A 23721-nucleotide genomic window follows, 5' to 3' on the forward strand; every position below is an offset into this window, starting at 1 on the left:
TACAAATTAAATGATAAAAAAGAAGTTGTAAGTATTGTAAGGTACAAATTGTAAAGTACAAATTAAATGATAAAAAAGAAGTCGTCCCAGATTTCTCGAGCCAAACCTTGTTGATACGTTCTATAAGTGAAGGCAAAATAAAAATATCATAAAAAGACACATATACCATTGGAAATATCGATAAAGAGATATAGCAGGCAATCGATATAGGAAATACAGATTACGATGCAACGTGAGAGTCTATGATACAGGAGATGAATAGATTGGAAACATTTACATTTTTTCCAAGACTAGAAATTGAAGAGATACGGCAAGAGATTGAATCTGCTACTTTTTGAAGTTCTCGCTTATTACTCGTTTGAATTGAATCTGCCTCGCTGAAGATAACGGTACCCAGTCTCGCTAGTAACTTATAAAAATACAAAAATATTAAACAAAAGAGAGAAATGTGAAATGCTTTCTATACACACAGACAGAAGGAATGTGAGCAAGCAATAAGAACGTATAGATACGAGACGGAAAACATAGAAAATTGTCATTACGTAATCAAGAACATACACGAATTTCAAATTCAAAATACAAGTCATTAACAAAGGTATTATTAAGATTACAGGAGACCAATCATAGGCAGGCTAATCATAAACTACAACCGTAAGCGAGTTTCAGTGTGTGTAAAGCCCGTCGAGGGGGGGCTTGCACATAAAGAAAAAGCCTGTCATCGTAGGATTTTTATCTAGTCGCTGGACGATCACCGTCAGATGTATCTGTTCCGTTGCATCGATCCATAAATCTATAAATAAAGTTGTTCGATAATATTATAAGAAAAATTTTGTTATTTGAGAAAACTACTTATTTTCTTCTAAAAAAAATCGTTTCGTGTGATTTCTCTAACAATCGTCAATATGGTCGTCAGTGAAGAACCAGCAAACAATAACGTAAGACGTTTGGCGAATACAATTCGCAAGTATTATTTGCTTCGTTTTAACGTAACATAGAAGATACTAACATTATGATACTTTCGTCGCATTATTGTTGTTAGACCGAGCCACCGTTCAGGATCGAAAACAAAGTAATGAAGGGAAAAGTGATATCGCTCGATAGTCAATATACCAGTGTTGGCGAATTGTTGTTTGACAGTTTGAAGAATAATCCGGATATTATTGGTCAGGTACGTATCGATGAATTTTACCTTGTACGATTAAGGAAAAATAAACGACGATAAACCGATTTCTGGTATTGTTCGTTTAGTCGATTGGTAGTTGTGCAATCGTTCTGTCATCTACTATGTAGACCGATGAATTACTTTGGTCTAATTGGTCACGCAACTTGGCTTGGAAACTCTTACCGTATCGGTGTCCTGTTCTTGAAACAGTTACGAAGGGTCTTTTATTAACTGTCACGAAGAACTTAAATGTTTCGGAACTGACATAGAATTTAAAAAAATTATTATATAATGTAGAATCGACAGCTGATACAAGAAGCGTAATTGGGATAGTTATAGTCTGCGATTTAGTTTTTTCGTAACTGTTTCTGTTGGAGCTTTTATATAGCAGCTTGAAATAAATATTTTCGATAAGACATCACGACGCTCAAAGAATTTTGCGGGCTCGATACAATCCATGTGGCTCGTCGCAGAGCACAAAGACTTTGCCTTCATTTAAATACTTTCTGTGTTTTTTGGTCATGGCTGAAGCTCTGAACACGACAGAATATAGAGAGGAATTTCGTCAGGCAAAATTAAACGATGTTAAATTTCGAACGACGTATGACCTAGGTGTTCGCTTGAAAAGTAGTGACGTTTTGAAAATTTAAAATCACGTTCGTTTTTTTCAACAGAACTATACATATACATATGTATCTAGAATCAAGTAAATGCAAACGATAAAAGTCAATTCGCGAGACACATTTGCGAATGTGTGCGAGGAAAACGTTTTGTTTTTATAAACGAATGATATTCCGTTCAATGCATCGCACGAATGATATTTTGTTAATTTTAACATTGATAAACATATCGTATGAAAGATAAGCGGGTACAAGAAAGCATTTTTAGAGTTATGTTTCTCTTGCCTTTCGTAGGCCCAGTTCGATGAGATTAGAATCGAGATATCTTTCAAACTAAATATTTTCACATACAGATATCCTAGTACTTTTTCGTAAGGAATAAAAGAATCCATGGATCGTTGCATAAAAAAAGTTTCACAAGTCTATTTTAAAAGAGTAGAGACAGCCTTAAAATCTTGAAAATATTGTCACTTCTAAAACGGATATATGTAATGCAACGGAGTCTTGGTTATGCCAATCCTGATTAACCGAATCGTATTATCCAAGATGCTTTGAACTTTACGATAATTTCATGTTTTTCGACAGTTTAATCATAAAGCATAAAATATCAATTATTATGTTAAAATATTTTTTTTTATGATTCTATCGCGTGATTTATTAATACGCACGGACTCTTATTATTCGAGTCTTCGATTATCTAATATAAGTTCGGTTGACGTCACGCCGTATAATAATCAAGACTCTGCTATTATACCGGATCATGTACCATTCGAAAGTATTTAATTTTGCCTAAAAGAATTGTTTTCTATCTCCTATCAATTCGGACCTATTGCTTAGTCATTTATTGTCCTAGTTACGTAGGATAGCCTACATAGCCCAAGCAACGATAGCGCTATCTATTATGTACGTCAAACATTAAAAATCAGATAGATGGTTTCTCACTGCTATTGTTTACAATATGATTTGTTTCCACTCTCAACTAGGAAGCAATGTATTATTACGAAACGAGATTAGCGAGGCTATAGAAGAAAGTTGAAAGATCGTGTGTGCGTTTCACGTACTCATCATTGACACGATTCAAGTCTCTATGCTTTGTACGTTTTATAAGTAAACAATAAATGCACAACATTTTTTGTTTTATATTATTTTATGGAATTACCTATGATCCATTTCGTTCTATTACTAGTGTTTTGTTTTATTTCTTAGTAATTACATACATTTTCTAGTAATAGAACAAAAACGATCATACATGATTCAATGAAATAATATAAAACACAAAATGTTGTACATCTGTTATTTCCTTATCGAACGGAAGAAACTTTTGGGACAACCTAATATAAAAGTTGGGAACAATGTTCAACAGCATATATAGTACTCGTTAAAACAAGCAGAGGAAGCCTGAATAAACTTGATTTCAAAATCCAATTTTAATTATACGAGGCGTTTTCATTAATAAGACGTTATCGTACGAGTACACATACGTATATATTACAATGTGTTCATGTTCAATGTATATTCCATACAGTTCAACGTACACTTCGGTATGCTTTCTCATAAAAGCATGCACAATGTATACACTGAAAGATTACACGCCACTTCTCTTATTTTTTGCTAAGAGCTTCCGATCTGTCGTATCAACTCACACACTTTTACACACATGTCTACTCGTGGGGGTAGACATCCGCATGTTATTTAGTAATAAAGTTAGAAAAATTTACCAAATGTCCAGCTGGACAAATTATACAGCAGAAATTAAAAGAAAAGAAAAACCTTATATAAGTATACGTTACGCGTATTACAGACATTTTGAAATTTCATGAACACTGTTATTATGAGATTCGACTATCGCGATTGTAGTGGTCAAGCTTGAAACCAATCTAAAAACACATGTACAAATGAGGTGATCGTTGGTGAAGGTGCCCACAAGAAATGCTCTTGATGTTCAACAATAAAGTTTATTAAACTATTAATAATTAACAACACATAACGATTAACGATTATTAACGTCAATAATCCGTTTCTCTAATTGTGTTTGCTTCGTTATGACGCTTAACCTTTCGCACTTCGCAGCTCGGGACAGAAAATGAATCATTGGTCGAAACCAAACAGATTCTTTTCTTTGTTGCCCCTCGATATCCCCACTACGTATGCTTCGTTGCCATGTGTGCATTCTTCGGAATATTCGGTGAAAGAACCGTAGGGGTATCGACGGCATATGTCGGTCTTACGCTTTGAAGGTATAGCGCTTTGTGTCTCGAAGCCGTTGGAAAGTTCCGTGGTCGAGTGCCGCCACACAAATTACAGGGTGCTTATTAATTGTCGAGCCTATAAGATTATCATCCCAACTTTACGACAGGAACAGCACGTCTGCTACTTTCGAGAATTTGGAATTTCACATATTGCTCGTTACAAAGTTTGTAACTCGGATCACGTCGACGACTCAGTTGACAGTTTTAAGCGCTCGACGAGTCCTCTCGATAGCAAACTACGTGTCATAAACTTCGACCTCAAATTAGAACTCGACGAAAGACCACCGGATATGAGATCGCAAACGAGTTACGCTACACATCCTCCACATCCCACGCACATCACGCTTCGTAAATCAAATCGTACAATAACATCATACAGACGCTTCAAGTCACGCTTCAAGCTTACTTCAACATCGCAATCATAGTAGAACTCCTCAAATAAACATTCAAAATCACAGTCGCAGTAGAACTCTTCGATGAATCCTCCATCATGGGCGTTAGTATCGTCCAAGGTTCGCGATCATAATCGAACAGTTACGATTTAACTGACCGCCATCTGGTTGAGAGGTGGCGACATTAATGGAGAGTATTAAAAAGTTTTTTTCTATTTATTTAATTTGCACTTTACAATTTGTCCAGCTGGAGGTTCGATAAACTATATAAAAAAGTAACTGTTTTTGGCGTTGCTTGGAATTTATATTGAAAAATTCATCGCAGAAGATTTAAGAATGTCCCCCAAGGAACAGAAAGTATCACTTCGCGAGAAACGATGAGAAAGATTTAAAAAATGAAGCCACCTAAAAATGAAGCCACGATCGAAGTCACCTAATTCGTTGTATTTCATCTTCTTTTTTTTGCGATATTGAACAATTTTCGAAATAATTAATGAAAAAGTCAACTGATTAATGGATTGGATTTCGGAATCAAGCAAGATCGAAGTGCGATAGAATTATTCACGTGGAAACAAGAAACAACAACGCGTTCACCGTTCTTCGTCCGAAGATGAATATTTATAGCAATCAAAATTCAATGATGTAGTATCATTCCGTTTAAAAATATATTTATGTATATTTAGATGTATATTTGAAGCAATTATTGGAATGTAAATAGCAGGGAAAATAAAATAAACAGATACCTATTATTATCGTAATTTCACAGTAGAAAGATAACTATGAATGTAAGATTGCTCATCTGTTTACTAAACATTTTATATGGGCGTTGGAGTTCAATTCGCGATGAGAGATTCTTTCTATCGCATTGATTATCAGAAATATCAAATTGACGTGAAACCAAATAATAGCGTTTCGCTTCAAACGATATCATATTCTCGACATTCCAATAATTTCAAATATTTTGCATACGTATTGCTAGGCAGAAATGAAATCGGATTGAAAACTGTTCAAAGTGTTCGCGTTGTTGATCGTCGTCCGCACATAGTACGTGGTATATAAAATGATATTTGTATTAATTTATCTATGTACTCTTATTGATAGAAATTTATAGATTGCAGATCTTTAAGATTTATCAATTAAAGATCTTTATTAATTTTAAAGATCTGTAATCGTACGAAGTACAAAGATATCCTATCACATAACATAAAATTATAAAAAAGAACGTCTATTTCCTGCAACGTAGAATTTGTCGATTCGCTGATAATATTAATATCGTTATTGTTAGTTCACAAATTATCGTGCAAAAGAATTCTAGAGTACGACTTTCGGATATATGGCTCATTTTTCATAGAATTTTATATTTTATAATTTTTTATATTTTTTTTAATCAATAATTTACTCCGCCAAGCTACACGATCCAACCCTTTTCTACATCAGCTTTCCCCAACTTTCGCCCTTAAAGGCGCTAATTTAGATCACTGTTCTCGTTAATCAAACGAATTTTTCAGGTAGACGCGATGTCAGGAGTCGAAGATACTTTTGGGGATATCGCGGATCGTACGATAAAATGTGCACTGTGGCTGCAAAGGCACGGGGTGGGAAAAGGTGACATCGTCGCAATTTCTTCGCATAATCATCTGGATTCCATAGTTCCTTACGTTGCTGCGCTCTATCTCGGTGCTATTGTCAATGCATGGGACTACGCGATGAACATTCGTAAGTTTTGAAAATTACAAGAATTCACCTAATGGGTCTGGCGTGGATATCATCCGATCGAGTGTCGTTACAATTACGACAAAATATTTTTACACGATCTTCCTTCCTTCGATTCTTATCAGTATTTTATACGCGTATATAACGTATGCACGATAAGACAAGAACGTTTAATTTTTGTGTAATATCGTTAACGATATCTAAGTTTTCGTAGAAAATTCGCTCTTATCGTGTTTGTATGTAACTAACACTTGCATTCGAAACATGTTTTATGCATGATTTGTATTCTGTATTGTTCGTTATTCTAAGTAGATGTTTGACAAGTTTTGAACATAAATGAATATAAATGAGAAATTATTAAGTATGCACCATGTCCTTCGCAGAAGTTGAAAATCGGTTTTATGACACTGCTGAAAAGAAAGTATTCCTTTAAATAACGTAACGACCTAAAAGTAAGGCAAGTAATAATTGGAATTTCTTTTGGAAACGAAATTGTCGTCACAATTCTTGGATACAATATTTACATATATATTTATGCATAATATTTAAACATTTGTGAATATATATATATATATATATATATATATATATATATATATATGTAGGGTATTTATACTTTGAAAGATACTTTTATAGATATTTCAATAAGCTGTCTTTTAATGCGAATTTCTAATGCTGGACTTATAACAATTTTACGAACTTTGGTCATAGCCAATAAAATAGAAGTCATGCTGTTATTCATTGCAAATGAAAAATTACACTAACATGCGGAGAGGATGTATGGAATCAACGATACTTCAAGGCAAAAAATGCATGTCCGTAATAAATATGGATTTACCTGACTAAGACATTTCCTGAAACTGATAGAAGAAACACTATAATAACGACTGGCCACTCGAGCTATTATGCAAGCAGATGACAGATCATACGTATATACTTTACATGTATTATACGTATAGGTTACAGTAAATGTACTATCGTTACTTTACTATAGTCGAATTATAAGTCGAATTTCCTATTTTTCACAAGGTAATAATTTTTAAAATTAGTACGTTGTTAGCCAATCTTGTGTTACCAAAATTGCCTTTTTATTTGATGTTGCAATCAATCGTAACCTACATGCCATAACCTATATGCTTATGTGCATACATATATATAAGGTTCAATTCTAGGATAATTCAGGGATCGATTCTGAAAATCTGAAAATCGAGTTTATTGTGAAAATACTTAAATGAAATACAGAAGTAAACGACAATTAATAACAGTACTAATTAAATAAACAACAACCAATTAATAACAAGTTCTGTGCAATGTCTACCTGAAAATCGAGAATCGATTTACGACGTCCTGAGCTATCGATCTTTCTCCGTCAGTCTTCGATGTTTTAAATAATTACTCTTTCTTCTGTGATCTCGTCTATCTCCGATGTTGATCTCTGTCCGTACGTTTGGGAAATGCGTGTCTCTCAATATGGCTCCCCGTAAAACAAAGAAAGTCGCTCTGTCCGTGAAACAAAAGAAGTCGTGCGTCGAGAGACGGTCGTACAAACGTTCGCATTTGAACTCTTAGAGAGTTTACATATATATGTTATACGCATACCTATAACATACTTATATCCAGTATACATCTGCGGTATTTCTTTTTATTCTTTGGATTAAATTATTGACCGAATTTTTCGGCTCTTGTAAATGCGAACAAATTCTTTAAAGCAATTTTTCCAAGCTTCTAAGTTATTTAATTCTCAGTCATTAGGAGGTTTCTACAAAACGCTGAATAAACGGTTTGTAGTACGATGACGTGCAGAATGGTATTAATTAAGTTGGAACGTCGTACCAATCAAATAGCTATTAATCGTTTCTTAGAAAACATTGTGAGTTTGTCATCGCTGTTGCCAAAGCGTTCTAAGTCTATTTGGATCAGTCTCTTCTTTAATTAAAATATAAGCAACGTAAAAGATAAAAGACCAATAAAAATAAACTTGTACATTTTCCCGCGTACATTCGACCAACGTTCTCTTATGGAGCAGCTATTATATAAAAAAGTAGAAGAGTCACATTGACGTAAAGATCTAAAGATTCGATTGTGACTTGTAGACAAATAAGCGTTTGCAATGTGCTTGAGGTAAATAAGTCGTGAAAGTAAGGCGTTCGTGTTTCGACAAATAGAAATATTAACGCAATACGATAAAATTGAGAAATTTACAAAAGCTTGCCGATCAGTTTGGTTTCCGAATATACTCTATTCATGTTTTCACGTTTTATTTAATAGCTGCATATCCGGTAAATACCTTTTTTTCATTTAACCGATTGCTTTGCATGTTAAAAAGATTACACGATTGCACACGATGACTAATCGATTATTACAACTTCGTAGAACTTGCACGTTACTTTCTCGCATTATCGCAACCGAAAGTGATCTTCGCGAATGAGAAATCGGTGGCGGTCATATCGGAGGCTGCGAAGATCGAGCTGTATCATCTGAAAATGGTCTGTTTCGGCTACTATCCTGGTACGACGCTGTTTTCCGAAACGCTGAAAGGGCATACCGAGTCGGCAGTGAAGAATTTTCGATGTAGAGAGATCAACGATCCCAGTTATACGGGTTTGATTCTTTTCTCGTCTGGAACAACGGGTATGCCGAAGGGCGTGCAGATTTCGCACAAGGCACTTCTAAATGCATTGGACACGAAGACAGGTTTCTCGCTCAATGCACACGTCACAATGTGGTTCAGTTCTTTGTACTGGATCAGTGGATCGGTACTTAGTCTTAAAAGCATCGTTTCTAGCACCAAGAAGATCATCGGGCCGGAGTTCGACGGGAAAGCTACCTGCGAAATTATCGAAAAGTTTAAGGTACGATAATACGTATTGATAGTTGAACATCGTTGATGTTCAAGCATCGATGATTAATCATCGTTCTACGTATCTTTTTATGACGATATTAACCAATTAATCGTTTTGTTTAGGTGTTGCTAATTATTTGGAAGTGCGAGTTCCTCACCGATTTCGATCACCTTAAAATATCTTGTCGAGGTCGTCGCTCTGAACAACTTTATCCTATGCACCGCTTGATTTTAAATCCTCAGATATTCACATTTTTTTGTTACATTTGACTCATGAATATTCATTGTCACGTTCATTGTTCGTAAACATCGCGAATAGTTTTCTAAGGAGGATCACGTTCCTATGATGATAGCCTAATGTAAAGAAGGAGACAAATTAATGGGTTGTAAATCGTAGGAAACTGCACTCGGCAAATAAAGTATATATGAAAGAATTGTTCGGAATGATGACCTTGTTCAAATATTTCGGGATTGCCGCAATCGATTCTTCTACATAATCACTTTGATTTTGAACATGCCGAGATAAATATTAATAGAATATTAGTATATATGAAAGTAATATATAGTAGAATAAAATATATATGAAAGAGTTGTTCGGAATGATGATCTTGTTCAAATATTTCGGGATTGCCGTAATCGATTCTTCTACATAATCACTTTGATTTTGAACATGCCGAGATAAATATTAATAGAATATTAGTATATATGAAAGTAATATATAGTAAGAATAAAGTATATATGAAAGAGTTGTTCGGAATGATGATCTTGTTCAGATATTTCGGGATTGCCGCAATCGATTCTTCTACATAATCACTTTGATTTTGAACATGCCGAGATAAATATTAATAGAATATTAGTATATATGAAAGTAATATATAGTAAGAATAAAGTATATATGAAAGAGTTGTTCGGAATGATGATCTTGTTCAGATATTTCGGGATTGCCGCAATCGATTCTTCTACATAATCACTTTGATTTTGAACATGCCGAGATAAATATTAATAGAATATTAGTATATATGAAAGTAATATATAGTAGAATAAAATATATATGAAAGAGTTGTTCGGAATGATGATCTTGTTCAGATATTTCGGGATTGCCGCAATCGATTCTTCTACATAATCACTTTGATTTTGAACATGCCGAGATAAATATTAATAGAATATTAGTATATATGAAAGTAATATATAGTAAGAATAAAGTATATATGAAAGAGTTGTTCGGAATGATGATCTTGTTCAGATATTTCGGGATTGCCGCAATCGATTCTTCTACATAATCACTTTGATTTTGAACATGCCGAGATAAATATTAATAGAATATTAGTATATATGAAAGTAATATATAGTAAGAATAAAGTATATATGAAAGAGTTGTTCGGAATGATGATCTTGTTCAGATATTTCGGGATTGCCGCAATCGATTCTTCTACATAATCACTTTGATTTTGAACATGCCGAGATAAATATTAATAGAATATTAATAGAATAATATTAATAGAAAGGTATATTTTTATTATTTAACGCGCTTGTTTTTTTCAAACAACAAGCGGTAAAATAAATGATAATCGAATCTCAAATGCATAGTTTCTCTTCAAGCTTAATTTTTCTATCGTTCTATCGGTTTTGGAAAAATTTTGGGATACTCGTCAGTGTCTCTACGATAGTAAGTCGTTCAACGAGTCAGTCGTTTGTTAGTTTTCCGAGTGAAAATAGAAATTCGAACAAAAATGATGTCAACGAAGAAATTTCGCTCGATTTATCTACGATCCACTTTATTTACAAAGAATTAAGTTTATTTAGAATTTTATCGCATTTTAATCTACTTCGCTTGATTTTTGTGATCGTAAAATAGAAACACGGCGATATACAGGGTGGTTGGTAACTGGTGGTACAAGCGGGAAGGGGGTGATTCTACGTGAAAAAAGAAGTCGAAAATATAGAATAAAAATTTTTCGTTCGAGGCTTTGTTTTCGAGAAAACCGACTTTGAATTTTCGCCCGGTACGCGTGCGGTACGTTATAACGGATCTCACTGTAGATCGTTGTCTCGATGGAAAAATTAAAAAAAAAAGAGAAAAAAAAGAATTAAAACAAAATTTTATTCTATATTTTCGACTTCTTTTTTCGCGTAGAATCACCCCTTTTCCGCGTTTAGTGAAAAAGTGTCTTCTCAGTTATTATATAAAAATCTATTAAAACTATCAATAGCTTTAGAAAATACGAATACTTGACATTTCATTTCCCTCACTGCCAGAAGTCACATTATTGCCAACAAGACGATGGACAATCCCTCGTCGTCGTTGTTTCACATATTTGGGAAGCTAATGTATATGATACCTGCAGTGATTGAGCATAAAAGCTTCATCCGACCTTTATGTGAAAGCGCAACTCCAATTATTCTTCTTTATTCACGGATCATCATTTTTTCAGGTCACGTGGTTAATGCTAAGCACCAGTATGGCAAATCGGTTAGCCCGATACACTCATCTGCACGATTATGATCTCAGTAGTTTGAAAGTCCTTTTCACCGGTGGTGCTACGATGAAACAAGAATCTCAAGATTTATTACAGAATCACTTCCCGAATACGTTCGTTATGCAGGCGTATGGTAAGTAGAAAAGGAACTACACGAGAAACTGAAATTTTATACGATATCTACCTTCTCGTCTGAGATAAGGAGATTAAATGGTCGACTAACGCGTTGGTACACGGAATGGCGTAAGAATTAACTTATTCTTTTTTTCTTTTAGGTATGACAGAGCTTGGAGGCCTGTGTGCAGCACAATTACCAAGTACCACAAGCGGATCTTGTGGCGTGGTAAGTTCAAATTGCGAGGTGAAAGTCATAGATATTGCAACAGGAGAGGCACTTGGTCCAAATGAGCATGGCGAACTCTGCGCGAAAACGGCGTCGATCATGACAGGATATTTAAAAAATCCCGAAGCTACCAAAAATACCATCGACAAGGATGGTAAATATCGCAATTTGCAATTGTTAATTTTATCATCGAAATTCTAAATAGGTCTAACCATTCTCTAGATAGTTTATTTGTGGTTTAAGATAAATGAAATGTTGGGAAAGTATGATAGTAACGCAAAAATTGAGATAATTAAGTAACGATAAAACATAAGGATGATTCGGTAATTTAATAGATTAACGTTCTATTTTTAGGATGGGTACACACGGGTGATTTAGCTTATTATAACGAGAAGGGAGAAGTTTTCATCATGGACAGATTGAAGGAAGTTATGAAATACAGGGGACACCAAATAACGCCGACCGAAATCGAAAATGTTTTGCAATCTCATCCTGCAGTTTTAGAAGTGGCAGTGGTTGGTATACCTCATCCTACAGACGACGAACATCCTATTGCTTTCGTCAGCAAAATACCCAATAAGGAGGTACATACAGATAGATATATTGATTTACTATAATAAATAATTAAATTTGTAATTTATTATTACTTTTAACGTTGGTATATTAATGTACTAACTCTCTTAACTTAATCGGTATTGTTGGTAATTTGTAAATATACAAAGAGACGTTAAATCGAAGTGACATAATAAAACGACGATTAAATAGCATAATTTAATCTAAAGATAATATAAACGATATAGATACGATATATAATTTAATTTACAGGTTTCTGCGGAAGAATTGATAAAGATGGTAGCTAGTAACCTGGTGGATAATTGTAAACTGCGTGGTGGCGTACGATTTCTACCAAGTCTTCCACATACACACTCAGGAAAGATCTCGAAGAAAGAATTGAAAGCTATAGCAAGAACAATTGTAATTCATTAAATTACCGCTAGACGACGGATTGCGTAGACAACGGTTAGCGTGTATTCGCAAATTTCCTAAAACGATTATGACGATTATAACGAAATGATATGACGAGGATGAACTTAAAACAGTACAAATAGAATATCTTTTACTTGAACAATGTAAGATATATAGCAGTTAATATGTTTTCTTGATGATTAACGACGGAAGAATAAAATAATTCCAAAAATTTTCTTTTCAATCTATGTCTGTAGTAGCATACAATATAGCATATAACGTATAGCATATAATAAGTAATATTGTAGTTGTAAGCGTAATAAGCAACACCGTGATTCTTCGTTAAGAAAGAGAAAGAATAAAATTGTACAGGATGTAACGCGTACGAGGTGGGAAGTTGTATTGCTTTCGCGAACAGTGGCATGAGTGGCTTATCTTGCGTTGAAGTCAGCCTCGTGACATCGTTCAGATGACTCCCGAAGATTTCTTTACAAAATTTTAAGAAGCTTCTCTCCTCCAAGAGTTTATATTCATTGTGCTACTATCAATGCTACACAGCGATATGTAAGCGATATGTCATTAGCATATAAATACCAGCAAGAGCGATAACCTGCTGTTACCCTGGTCTACTTTTCGATAATGGATCAAGACACTGTAATATTTACTCTCGATTACCAAATTGTTAATCCAGCCGCGGCAAATCGCGTTGCCTTGGAATCCGTCCTCCTACGAGAGGTCTTCGTTATTTCTCACCAAGTTTCGAAAGATAGCATTTTGATAGCCGATCCATAGCTTTCTGCTGCTTTGTCGATAGCTTGCTTTCTCGCTTACTTTCTCGCTGTAGATGTAGACACATTGCGAAGAAAGTCAGTTTAGAGATAATCAAGACTTAAACAATTTTTTCCAAGTCAGACTACTTTTCCATCGAGAGCTTTGATCCTCGCGACGAATAGTAGAAGATGCAATAATTGAATTTGACGATCAAGTTCGATCTTCTACCAGCTTTTTTGTTACAAATCTCCAGCGATCCGCTAGATGCTAGATGTAGATCACGTTATGGTGATTTTTACGCTCACTTTTGTTCTACTCTTCGAGTACATGAGTCTTAAGCGTTAGATCCGGCGTTAAAATCGAGGAAAACGAAGTAAAGACAACGATATAAATATATTAAACAAAATTTAACAATATTCGTTATATATAATTTGTTTTAATTCGTTCGTTTATTTATATCGATCAATCTTGTTCGTAGTTTATTCCGCAGTCTGTAGCTTATTCGTATCCTCGAGCTTTAGCTTCCTTAAACATAGCGACTAAAGAGTCCAGGGTTTCCAATGCGGTAGGGGCGATTTGATCAGCCGGAAGCACGAAACCATGGCGACCAGTGTCACGTAATTCGTAGGTGAAGGTGACTGGTTTGTGGAATGTTCCCTTCACCCAATCCATTGAACTTCCGCTCGCGACATCTAGAAGTAGAAAATGATACGTAGCAATAAATAAAGGTAAATATCGTTATCAATCGATCAATTGAAAAAGCCTTATCGGATTAATTAATTTACTTGTATTAATTTTATATTTAATTACTACTTCACGTCCACGTCGAAGAAAATTATCTTTTATTTCATATCGATTCGTTTATCAGTCGCGTGATATATTAATTAGCTATCATTGTTTCGTCTATTGTATTTAAATGAGCGAAACGTGTACTTACAGATGGTTTCGGCGATGTTTCCGGTCTGGTATTTGGTTCCATAGCGCTTAGCAAGAGCTTGGATCGTTTTCTTGCCGATTTGCAGCTGAAAGAGCACGTTCGTTATTTTATCGATCGAGAGTATCGGTACCGAAAAAAAAATGGTACCGTTATTATCGGTAAAGTAAAGCGAAGTACCAATTACTCTTTGAGTAACGAGATAGGCGCGATAAAATCAGAGATTTCGATGAAATTTCTGCGCGATAAATGCGTTTGAAAAATTAAATCGAAGAAAGATGGGAATATAATGTTTACGAAACGAAACCGCCGTGTGTACTATGAATATATTATTTTTATTTTCTATGCAAGAAACGCGATATATGATAGATGTATAAAAACGGAGAAAGTAAGAAAAAGCTGTAAGATATAACCTCTAATGGAATAATACATAAGTTTATTAAGCCTCTACTTACAGAGTCGTCGTAATTTTCCAAATGCTGTTTGGTGTGGCCATAGGGGAACATCAGAAGCTGAGAGTAGCTGTGGAAAGCAACGTAGGCAGAGAATTTGCTAGAGATCGACGTTAAATATTCCGATAGACTTTTCGTTTCGATATCGGAGAATGCAGAGCTTCCAGCGTAAGTTTCGGAGCATGGCTGGTTGCTAGCACCACCAGCTGTAGGATAAAGAGAGAATGTTTCTTATATGATTTTTACATATCTCAACGTTATCTAATTATTTAGCAAAGAACGTGAAAGCTTCGTTTAAGGTTTATTTATATATCGAGAACTTACACATCCATTTGTATCCCCAGTTCCTGTTAGGATCACTTCCGTAGCACAAGATACCGTACGGTTTGCGAGTCTTTCTCCACATACGGTTCTGAAATACAAACATCGTCGAATTTATTACATTGAAAACTATTATTAATAACATTGAAATTTCATCTATTTCTCGTCTTGGAAAATTAATACTTGGAATTATTCTATCGTTATCGAACTTGTCATCGTACAACGTGAGTTGTTTGCCACGATTCCGGCGATATTTATTTTATCGTTAGAGATCCTATTTAATACAAAAATATCAAACAGAGAAAATTTATCGACAATGGGACAAATCCCGCTCTTCTAAATCGACAGTCGTGAGAATAGAACATTTTGAAAGAGGAAAGATCCGCATTTAGAACTTTCTACGTTTCGACTAACATAAGTTCGCGTTATATTGAGAGGTGCTCGAGTTTCTCAAGTTACTTACGGTCGTGTGAGTGTACACGTATCCGTCGGGGTTGGCGACAGGGAAGATGTACCAGTCGTGAGATTCAGCGAGTGTCCTGACATCGGCATTCTTGTTGGTCAAAAGCTCGTTGAGCATGTACAGAATGGTAGCCGGTCCGATCCATTCTCTAGCGTGGATTCCAGCCTCCAACACGACTCCGTGTTTGGCCTTACCGAAGGACACTTTCACTCCTTTGATTTGACGACCCTCGTACGTTTTTCCACCGACGATCACTTGCACCTTGCCGGGGTTTGCTCTGGCCAGATCGTCCAAATGAGCGTAGATTTCATCGAGCGTATGATAGCGGTTCAAGTCGAACGTAGCCAATGGTTGAGCTGGTGGCATTTCACTGTCGATCAAAGCTTGAACGTCGCTGACGTAGACGTCGTAGGGGATGTTGAACATCTTCATGGTCTCGTGGAAGTCGGGGATTCTGTGTGGGGCAACCATCACGTCCGCGGGGTGCTGGACGGCGTTTGACTCTTTCCAGAAAGAGAACTGTACATTTCAGAGTTTTTTTCACGTCGATTATATGAATAATTATTTTGAGAAAAACGAATGGTAATTTTGGGAATTGAATATGCAAATTGACTAAATCGATCGAATCACCGTGGTCCCTATTTTTATTATTGAATTTTAAAAAACGATAATAACGTAGAAAATAGAGGAAAATATTCGGAAAATTGATCGAGTTCATCGAATCGCTATAGTTTGCCTTTGGCTCGTTCTTCAAAGAATTTTTCGGGGCTAGACGTTTGATTTATTACGGTTTAATGATAAATTAACGGAAAGAAGTATATTTTAGTCGATTCTTTGAACGTATAATGATATTCATATTAAGGTAGATGTGCATACCGCGTCAGAAACTTCTTCCAAGTTGCGTATGACTTCCACCTGTTCTTCCGTCTGAGGTACGACACGGAACACCTTGTAGTTGTCGTACCTTACTTTCTCGGCTGTCGCCAAAGCGACCAAAGCCACGAAAATTAATTTCCACATGATACTCTTCCTAAGAAATGGACAAGATTGAACCTATTACTATCATACAGAATGTAAACGACGTACAAAAGAAATTCCACGAAAACCTTAATGATCGACAAAGCGTTGAAGAAAAGTCAACGATGACGAAATTTTTCACGCTCGAATAAATACAGAGAAAAAATTTATATTCTTTTATATATTATATTTATATTATATTATATTCATAATACAATATAATTACATTTATATTATATTTATAATATATATATTATATTATTATAAATTAAAATCAAATATTAACGATTAAAATGAAAAAAAAATCGAATTTGAGTTAAAATAAAGAAAGCGAAGTTACAAGAGAGAGCAGAAATATTAAAGAGAAGAGAAAACACGACGAATGATCTTACCCTCGACAAAGCGTCGAGGAAAATTCAACGATGACGAAATTTTTCACGCTCGAATAAATACAGACAAGAAATTTATATTCTTTTATATATTGTATTTATATTATATTGTATTCATAATATAATATAATTACATTTATATTATATTTATAATATAATATAATTACATTTATATTATATTCATAATATAATATAATTACATTTATATTATATTTATAATATATATATATATTATATTATTATAAGTTAAAATTAAATATTAACGATTAAAATGAAAAAAAATCGAATTTGAGTTAAAATAAAGAAAGCGAAGTTATAAGAAAGAGCAGAAATATTAAAGAAAAGAGAAAACACGACGAATGATCTTACCCTGTATGATCACCAGAGGAAATTGTGCCGCCGCTACTTCCATCCTGGTATTTAAACGTTTTACCTGCACACGACACCAATGATTATTTCTGTCTGATCGGTATTCGAAAATCATATCATAGATTAATTAAATACCTTATTGGATCACCTTATCGGATTTATTTCGAGTGGGCTTCTTTATCTAAAAGATCTTACACAGACCATTCGAAGTCGTTTCACAATCAGTTACAGACTTTTAATTCCTGGATACTTGAAGCTTCTGGGCTTGGTATCTCTATTACTTTACATTTTCTTTTTGAAACAATAATACATAGAATTTCACAGTTTTGAATCTTAATAACTCGGTTAAAATCGTTCAGCGAAATGGAAGGATGATAGTTTCGAATTGAAGATGGGTATGTTTCATCTCTATTTTCTTCTTCTAATCGTTTAAACGGATATAATTGTAAAATCCTATACTGCGATTCTGATATTAAATTCTAAAATTAAAATTGAAAATCGATAAAAACCTAATGAATATTTTCGAACGTAAATATGGTATCATTGAATAGGGACGGAAATGAGATCTTTTGTTTGAAAAGTAGAGAATCTATAGATAGAGAAATTATCATTATATATTATCATTATATTAAAAAATTATTATTGTATACACGTATCGTTATATACTATACGCAACAGCAGTTAATGAAGTTATTAAGTAAATAAGTCTTAGGTTACGCTCGTAGCAAGTACATAGAGCGTCATTATCGTTTTGTCACAGTTGCATTCAATTTGCATCTTTCGAAGATCGTTTAACATTGTTTCGCGATGAGATCGTGCCAGAAATTGTTACGTCGTAACGCTTGCGAATGACTGGCTCGAACGATTGCATAGATTAAAGAAGCGCGTGTGAATTATAATGCTGTGTTTAAGTAATCGCATTATCGTAAGCGATTGTAAATTGGTTACCGTAAACGGACCAATTAATTACTACGATCGTTGAAGATTGTAAAGGTATTTATTTTAAGGCCAATATCGAAGATATAGATAAGAAAAATGTGCAGAGACAGCGTTTATAATCAAGCAAAGTTTCATCGACGTACGAGTTCTACGACCATCTTTTCCGCTCTGCAAGTAATACAAAATTATTTATTTCCTTTATTACCATTTAACAACGAAAATTGTACAATCTATTCGATATATTTTATTTTTCTACGGTCCTTTACGTATGTGCGATTTGTAGCTAAAATTAAGTGACCTTGATGTTGCACAGTATCGAACAACAGTTTGTTATTTTACAGAATGGAACGTTGTATAAAAAGGATCTGATTGAATGATCACGGAATCGTAGGAATTCAACGCTACGTGCTGTTATTCGGGGATGTGCCATAGCCAAGTTTTGCAGCCTGTTGGAACATAACGACCAAAGAGTCTAAGGTTTCCTTCGCAGTGGGTATAATTTGACTTGCCGGCAGAATAAAGCCGTATCTTCCTGTGTCTCGAAGTTCGTAAGTGTATGTAACGGGAATGTTATAGGTGCCCCGCACCCAATCCATCGAACCTCCTGATGCAACGTCTGAAAGGAATACAAAATTTAAGTCGATCGAAACAAAAGCCCAGAAATTTTCTCGTATTTTATTTTACTCTACTTTCGCGCTATTTCACGCGTTTTTACCTCACTTTGCCTTCGACTAATTTTGCCACAAACGATATTTAATTATAATATTTCAATATTTTTATCTCGGCTATTTATTATTATTATAATTATTATCTACAATTTTATCTATAATTTTATTACCACGATACTCTGATATCTTAACTTCATTTGAATAATGTACTTACATATAATGTCGACGATATTGCCGACTTTGTATCGGGTTCCATATCTCTTCAACAAAGCATTTATGGAATAATTTCCAATTTGGAAGAGATCGTTGTAGTTGCTGATCCTCTTGTTGGTATGTCCGTAAGGAATGAGCAACAATTGACTGTAACTGTGGAACGCTATGTAGGAGAATATTTTGTCGTGGATGCTGTCGATATATCGTGACATGGTTCTTGTTTCTGTTTCAGAGAATGCCTTGTCACCAGGGTATATATCGCTGCATGGATTTCGGCTGGTACCACCCTCTAAAATATTGGTAGGAGCAACGTAACAGAAGCATGGCTTTTCAGCAGTAAGTGCGAGATACGAATAACTATAATAAAGAGATCTTTAGTATTTTTACACCGGGAATACTTTCTGGACTTGAAAAACGATCTCCGAAGAACAATGGGATATTATTTAAAACGAAACTCAAAGGACACGTTGATTTTTCGTTGATGTTAGAGAAATTGATAATTCTATTCGTTTCTATCGGTCGATTCCATTCATCAATGAAAATATTAATTGTTATTGATTCATTAACCAGCCACTGAATCGATCTTTAGCGTTAAAGGTATAAGAATTTTTTTTTTTTAATATTTATTAAAATTACAATCAATTCTCGCGTTGAGAAATAGGTAGAAGCACGAAGAATCTTTTATTCCTCTGTTATCTAGTAATCTATAGTACAATAACATAGAAGGACAAATATTTATTTCCTTTGTAAAATATAGATAGCTCAATTCCTAGTGATTGTCTTTCAGCGAGTGTTTTATCTCGATAAAATAATCTCGAATCAAGAATGTAAATATTATTGGGTCGGCAACTAAGTGATTGCGGATTTTGTCATTAGGTGGTATCGACAAAATCCGCTATCACTTAGTTGTCAACCCAATATTTCCAATATCTAAATTGATTTCTAATATGCGCAATTAGATGTTAAATGTTAGTATCTACGTTCATTTACAATTTATCAGCGTTCATAAATTAGAGATAATATCGTGAAGTAGGTATCGATTAACTAGACAATGTAGCGATAATTTTATTTTATCTGTATTAGATCGTTACCTGCCCAATGGAAATTCCAGTTTCTGTTCGGATCAGCTCCGTAACAACCCCTTCCGGAAGGTCTTCTAGTCTTCCGCCATAGACGATTCTAAATAGCCAGAAAACAATATACTTTGCAGGTATATTCTTTTATCGAGCGTAAGTTTGTTTTAATCAAAAAAAAACAACAATAGAAGCAGAGAATTACAACTGATCGAAGCTCTTGCTTAATTCTAAGCCCTTGCTTAATTCTATAGATAACGGGCCGATAGCAGAACAAAATATTTCAAAGAAGATGTTCGACGATCTTATCGTAAGAAGTATCGTTTAAATAGCGATTTGCGTCAAGCGTTTGTGAATATCTACTTTATCTTCTTCGTCGATAACATAAATAGTTTTCATTACGAATGAAACGAACGTGTAAATGAAACCTAGATTTGGTGCAAAAACGTACACTATCTGGATAGATTTATCTACATCAATTTTCTTAAAATTATAATTGATCGTCGAGTATTCTCGATAAGAAAATGATAATATAACGAATCGACTTTTAACAAAAAGCGATGCCACTTTCTAGATTTCTGTTTGCAATTGATTGATTTCTGATTTTACAATCGTTTGTTTTCTCTCCAATCCGAATCTCGTTGTGTTTCACCGTTATTTATTATATAATAATTTCAGCAAGGATGTTCGTGCATTTATGGAAGGTTTATGGAAAAAGAATTGGAAAAATGGGCACGATCTGCGTAACAGAGAAAAGTATTGTACAAGATCTTCAAGATATACCTGGTGTTCCTTTTTAGCGAGTAAGAACAATTCTCTGATTAGACGTTATTCCTTTAATTGTATTCGCAACGATATTAATCGATTATCTACAAATTCTAGTGAAACATTGTTTGCGTTGTACGAAAACTATCAAAGCGTCCTTACCACAGTGTGAGTGTACTCGTAGCCATCAGGATTGAATACAGGGAAAATATACCAATCGTACGACTCCGCCATATATCTGACACGAGAGTCATCGCTAAGGATCAATTCGTTGAGGATATAGGTGACGACAGCGGGTGATATCCATTCTCTGGCGTGTATTCCGCCTTCGAGAAATATACCAGGATTTCCTTCCTTGTAGGAAATCTTTACTCCTCTGATACTTCTGCCTTCGTAGCTACTTCCACCGGTTATTGGTTTCACTATCTTAGGATACTGCGTTACGAGGGAATCTAGCCAGCTATAAATCTGAAAGGAAGTTGTTCGATCAATAATGCGTTGCCTTATAAAAGGACAAACGATGAAATTAATTACTTTATTTAAATCATTCAATTATATAACAAGATTGAATCGTGTTTTTATATTTATCGATGTTTACTTTATATTCTTAACAACTGATGATAAATTAATTCGATAAGTTTATACTTAGTAAATTGCACGTAGTATTGCGGTATATTGCGGTATAGTAATACGATTAGTATGATGGAATGGTAAGACGGTGATAATTTAATGCGAAAATATAGCACGATGGGATAATGATAATATTGCAGGAAAACATGATAGTAAAATATAGTGAAATAGAGTGACAACAGTGTTGTATGATATTACCAAAACATTGTAGTAATATTGGTAGTACGTTATCGTTTACAATAGCACAATACCATTTTTGATACCATTTTTTTATTTCGAAATTTTATTATAATTCTTATGGTAATTTCGAAATATTTTTACTTGTGAAATAAACAATGATAACTGAACCGACGGAAGAAAAAAGGATAGAAAATTTAAATTGTAAGTTATGGATTGATATTCTAAAAATATTTCAATTCTATTTATCGAGTAGAATAATATAAAATAATGTCTTACAGAATCCAATCGGTGATAACCGAGCCAGTCGAAACCACCTCTTACATTGCCACGAGGATTCTCATCGTCGATATACCTTTGCACATCGTCCATCATCAATTCTGGTTCAAGCTTCGACGTGTTCACTTTTTCCATGAATTCTTGGATCTTTGCCGGGGCGATCATCACTTCTGCGGTGTTGTTTATCGTCGGTGGATGCCACAAATGGTAACCATCGTCGTCATACATGTTCCTTAATAACTCTAAACCCGTAGTATCTGACACAAAAACTTTGTACAGTCTATAACCATCGTATCGTTTCTTCTCATTGTCAGTGGCATAAACACTTGCAAGAAGAAAAAGAAGATGTAGAAGAATAGCTGGCGTCGTGGAATTTGACTTCATTTCGACAATTAGACGAAGAGAGAACCTATCAAACTTTGGGAAATTTATCATAGAATCTTAAACACTGTCCCTGGTATTATCCATGCGTCTCAGAAACATTCAACATCTGATCAATTCGACTCGATCTTTCGATTCCGCGGTTCTCTGATATTCCAATTTTTCTAATCTCTCCAATATCTTCGATCATTTGTTATTCTGAAATTTTCAGTCACTCGTAATCCTTCATTATCGATTTTTTCTTTGTTACACGACTATCCTTTTAACGCACGGCGAAGCGATTTAAAACAGCTCTGTCAGTATTCTAATTTATAAATGTTTAATTTACAGAAATATAGCGAGGCTTCAGAATTTTCCAACACGATCGATTCGCGGTCAATGTTCCACCGGGAAAGTTGCGCTTTCTCGTGGCGACTTTGAACCGGAGACTAATCGATATCGCTTTCTTTTCCGTCTGAAATGAACTTGACGGTTTCGAGATACAAGACAGGTGTGAGCGTCCCAAGTGAATCCTCCCGCGACTTTATATACAACGGGGAGCAACCGCGCCAGGTAAAAATATCCTGTACGTGAGATAAGTGTAAACAAAAAAGAAAAAAGATACGGGCGACGCATTTGCATGCAGGATGGACAATGAGAATTCTCGTAAGGTTGCAAACAAGCGGATGCCTGTCGATGGTCGAAGACCTCGAAGATACCGTTTCAAAATATAGATAACCTGAGGTTGTCGACATCAACTTAAAGAGAGTGCTCCGCACTTGAGACAAAATATCTTCAATTACTTCTGTCATTTCCCAAACCAGTTTGAATAATTTTTTATTCATATTAATCTGCATAATTCATATTAATTCAGTTCGCTTGAGATATGAGAATTAAACATTGAAATGTTATTTCCTGCGATTTATTATTCTTTTTTAGGGATATTATAGAGATATTATTCTTTTTTATATTATGATGTAAAATATTAATCAATATCTTGCTTACAATCTAAATTTAAGTTTAAATACACATGTAGTATATACAATAATATATCCAATAATATATCCAATAATATATATAATAAATAAATACACGTGTAATATTATATTAATTAAAGAAAATGGAAGGAAAGAAGAA

General features: G+C 34.5%; 3 protein-coding genes and 2 long non-coding RNA genes across 5 annotated transcripts; 3 read left to right on the forward strand and 2 right to left on the reverse strand.

The window, feature by feature from the left end:
• The first annotated feature begins 667 nt into the window (after positions 1 to 667).
• LOC117242129 (4-coumarate--CoA ligase 1-like) lies at positions 668 to 13012 on the forward strand. Its single transcript, XM_033508553.1, has 8 exons — positions 668 to 935; positions 1040 to 1168; positions 5932 to 6139; positions 8510 to 8988; positions 11411 to 11588; positions 11731 to 11952; positions 12153 to 12382; positions 12624 to 13012. The coding sequence occupies exons 1-8, from the start codon at positions 903 to 905 to the stop codon at positions 12783 to 12785; spliced, it is 1641 nt and encodes a 546-aa protein (XP_033364444.1). The 5' UTR covers positions 668 to 902; the 3' UTR covers positions 12786 to 13012.
• A 939-nt stretch (positions 13013 to 13951) lies between these two features.
• Positions 13952 to 16757, reverse strand: LOC117242130 (zinc carboxypeptidase-like). The gene is made up of 6 exons (XM_033508555.1): positions 16582 to 16757; positions 15706 to 16224; positions 15246 to 15333; positions 14925 to 15127; positions 14473 to 14557; positions 13952 to 14227 (listed from the first exon to the last, which is right to left on the reverse strand). The coding sequence occupies exons 1-6, from the start codon at positions 16723 to 16725 to the stop codon at positions 14034 to 14036; spliced, it is 1233 nt and encodes a 410-aa protein (XP_033364446.1). The 5' UTR covers positions 16726 to 16757; the 3' UTR covers positions 13952 to 14033.
• Positions 16758 to 18775: 2018 nt separating this feature from the next.
• Positions 18776 to 22906, reverse strand: LOC117242134 (zinc carboxypeptidase-like). The gene is made up of 5 exons (XM_033508560.1): positions 22225 to 22906; positions 21301 to 21606; positions 20392 to 20479; positions 19302 to 19589; positions 18776 to 19035 (listed from the first exon to the last, which is right to left on the reverse strand). Exons 1-5 carry the CDS (start codon positions 22657 to 22659, stop codon positions 18821 to 18823), a joined length of 1332 nt encoding a protein of 443 aa, XP_033364451.1. The 5' UTR covers positions 22660 to 22906; the 3' UTR covers positions 18776 to 18820.
• Positions 19552 to 21343, forward strand: LOC117242135. Its single transcript, XR_004495180.1, has 4 exons — positions 19552 to 19636; positions 20384 to 20510; positions 21052 to 21176; positions 21256 to 21343. It is a non-coding gene; the product is annotated as an uncharacterized LOC117242135 (long non-coding RNA).
• On the forward strand, positions 21600 to 23149 carry LOC117242136. Its single transcript, XR_004495181.1, has 3 exons — positions 21600 to 22149; positions 22227 to 22431; positions 22936 to 23149. It is a non-coding gene; the product is annotated as an uncharacterized LOC117242136 (long non-coding RNA).
• The last annotated feature ends 572 nt before the right edge of the window (positions 23150 to 23721 follow it).

The sequence above is a fragment of the Bombus vosnesenskii genome, unplaced genomic scaffold (genome assembly GCF_011952255.1).
Source record: "Bombus vosnesenskii isolate JDL3184/JDL3185 unplaced genomic scaffold, Bvos_JDL3184-5_v1.1 scf7180000016263, whole genome shotgun sequence".
Lineage (NCBI taxonomy): Eukaryota > Metazoa > Arthropoda > Insecta > Hymenoptera > Apidae > Bombus > Bombus vosnesenskii.